This window comes from Bubalus bubalis, chromosome 11 (genome assembly GCF_019923935.1).
Source record: "Bubalus bubalis isolate 160015118507 breed Murrah chromosome 11, NDDB_SH_1, whole genome shotgun sequence".
Taxonomy (NCBI): Eukaryota; Metazoa; Chordata; class Mammalia; order Artiodactyla; family Bovidae; genus Bubalus; species Bubalus bubalis.
Genome location: NC_059167.1, coordinates 77052224 through 77054138, shown reverse-complemented (window position 1 = coordinate 77054138; position 1915 = coordinate 77052224). Strand labels below are relative to the sequence as shown.

General features: G+C 51.3%; 1 protein-coding gene across 1 annotated transcript; it reads right to left on the bottom strand.

The window, feature by feature from the left end:
• Window positions 1-626: 626 nt before the first annotated feature.
• On the bottom strand, window positions 627-1635 carry LOC112587880 (ribonuclease 7-like). Its single transcript, XM_025296006.3, has one exon. It carries the CDS (start codon window positions 1131-1133, stop codon window positions 627-629), a length of 507 nt encoding a protein of 168 aa, XP_025151791.1. The 5' UTR covers window positions 1134-1635.
• Window positions 1636-1915: the final 280 nt, after the last annotated feature.

Genomic DNA, 1915 nt, shown 5'->3' with positions numbered 1-1915 from the left:
TAGTTCCTCTTTCAGTATCCTATCATTTTGCCTTTTCATACTGTTCATGGGGTTCTCAAGGCAAGAATACTGAAGTGGTTTGCCATTCCCTTCTCCAGTGGACCACATTCTATCAGACCTCTCCGCCATGACTCGCCCATCTTGGGTGGCCCCACGGGCATGGCTTACTTTCATTGAGTTAGACAAGGCTGTGGTCCTAGTGTGATTATATTGGCTAGTTTTCTGTGAGTATGGTTTCAGTGTGTCTGCCCTCTGATGCCCTCTTGCAACACCTACCATCTTACTTGGGTTTCTCTTACCTTGGGCGTGGGGTATCTCTTCACGGCTGCTCCAGCAAAGCGCAGCTGCTGCTCCTTACCTTGGATGAGGGGTATCTTCTCACCGCTGTCCCTTCTGACCTTGAGCGACTGAACAGAACTGAAGTTTTTTGAGGATAAGATTCCAGTAAAACAGAAACAAAAATTTGAGAGATCACCATCTTTCTGGAACTTGGACTATTAAGGTATCACCTGAACTCCTCAGACCCCCATCCTCTCAGAAAAACCTGAGCTAGAAAGGGCCCCAAGAGATATCACAAGAGAACCAACTGAGCAGAGGAGGAGTGGTCCAGAGGCCTGGAGAGGGAGTTACAGCAGGACCCAAGGCCAAGGAAAGATAGAAATATTAAGGACCTTGTCCAGATGGAAAGGAACCAGCTTGAATTTCTTAGAGTACTTTTTCTTAGGGGGCTCACAGGCCACAATATAAGAAGCATTCCTTTCCTCCTCATTGTACTTGCAGTCTGGGTATCTCTCTGAGGTGAGCTTACACTCGATCAGGGATACAGGCATCTGGCTCTGGTGGCAGTTATTATGGCCTTTCTTGCAGGCTACGTTGGGCATCTGACAACTGGTGGTCACACTGGAGAAGGACTCATGCAGGAAGGTGTTGAGGTCTTTGCAGTGTTTGGAGAAATTGTTGATTTTGTGCATCGTGGCATTGCAGCCTTGAGGACTGGGCTGCACGTGCTGAGTTTCAAACCACTGAGCTGGGGTCATGTTCCCGGGCCTGGCACTGACTGCGTCCTCAGCCACCCACAGCCCCAGCAGCAGGAGCAGCAGCAGAGGGCAGAATCCTGCTCTGGCTGGTGCCATCTCTCTTAGGGGGCACAGTTAGAAGGGAGGACTGGGGTCTCTGGGGATGGAGAGCAGGAGGTGAAAATTAGCCCTCCTGATCCTGCTCCTTCCAGCTGATCACCGTTTCCCTTCCCCTCTGTCTCCTTCCTCCCTCTGCCTGCGTCTTTCTCTTTCTCTCTTCTCTGTGTGCCCACAGCTGCTATGACTCTACCCCATACACCTAGCGCTCTGTTCCTCTCCTTCATTCATTCTGTCCCTTATGCCTCCCACTCCTTGCTCCATCTCTTCTCTCTCTGTGTCCATCTCTCTGTGTCCCTGAGTCCCTGTGTCCCTATTTGTTTCTCTGTCTTATCCACTCCATGACTCCATCCCCATCTCCTCCAGAGCCCCATTTTGTGCCCCCAGCCCTCAGCATCTCTCTCCTCTCTCTCGTGTGTGTCTTCATCCCTCCATATTGAGTCCCTTCTTTGTCCACCTTGTCACTCACCTGAAGGTATACTTATCTGAGTAGAACCCATCCTTTCCCTGTCTTCTCTCCCCACCCACTGCAGGCCTCACCTCCTCAACAAGTCCTTGTGCTGTGGTGCCTGCTCAATCGCACACACCTCCCCTCTGCTGGGACTCAGATCTCTGAGGGCCTCTTCTTACTACGAACTTCTTAAGAGCTGGCCTGACCTGTGGTGCTTCTATTTGCGGGCCTGGATCAGGAAGTATATCAGTTCAGTTCAGTTGCTCAGTTGTCTCCGACTCTTTGCAACCCCATGGACTGCAGCACGCCAGGCCTCCCTGTCCATCACCAA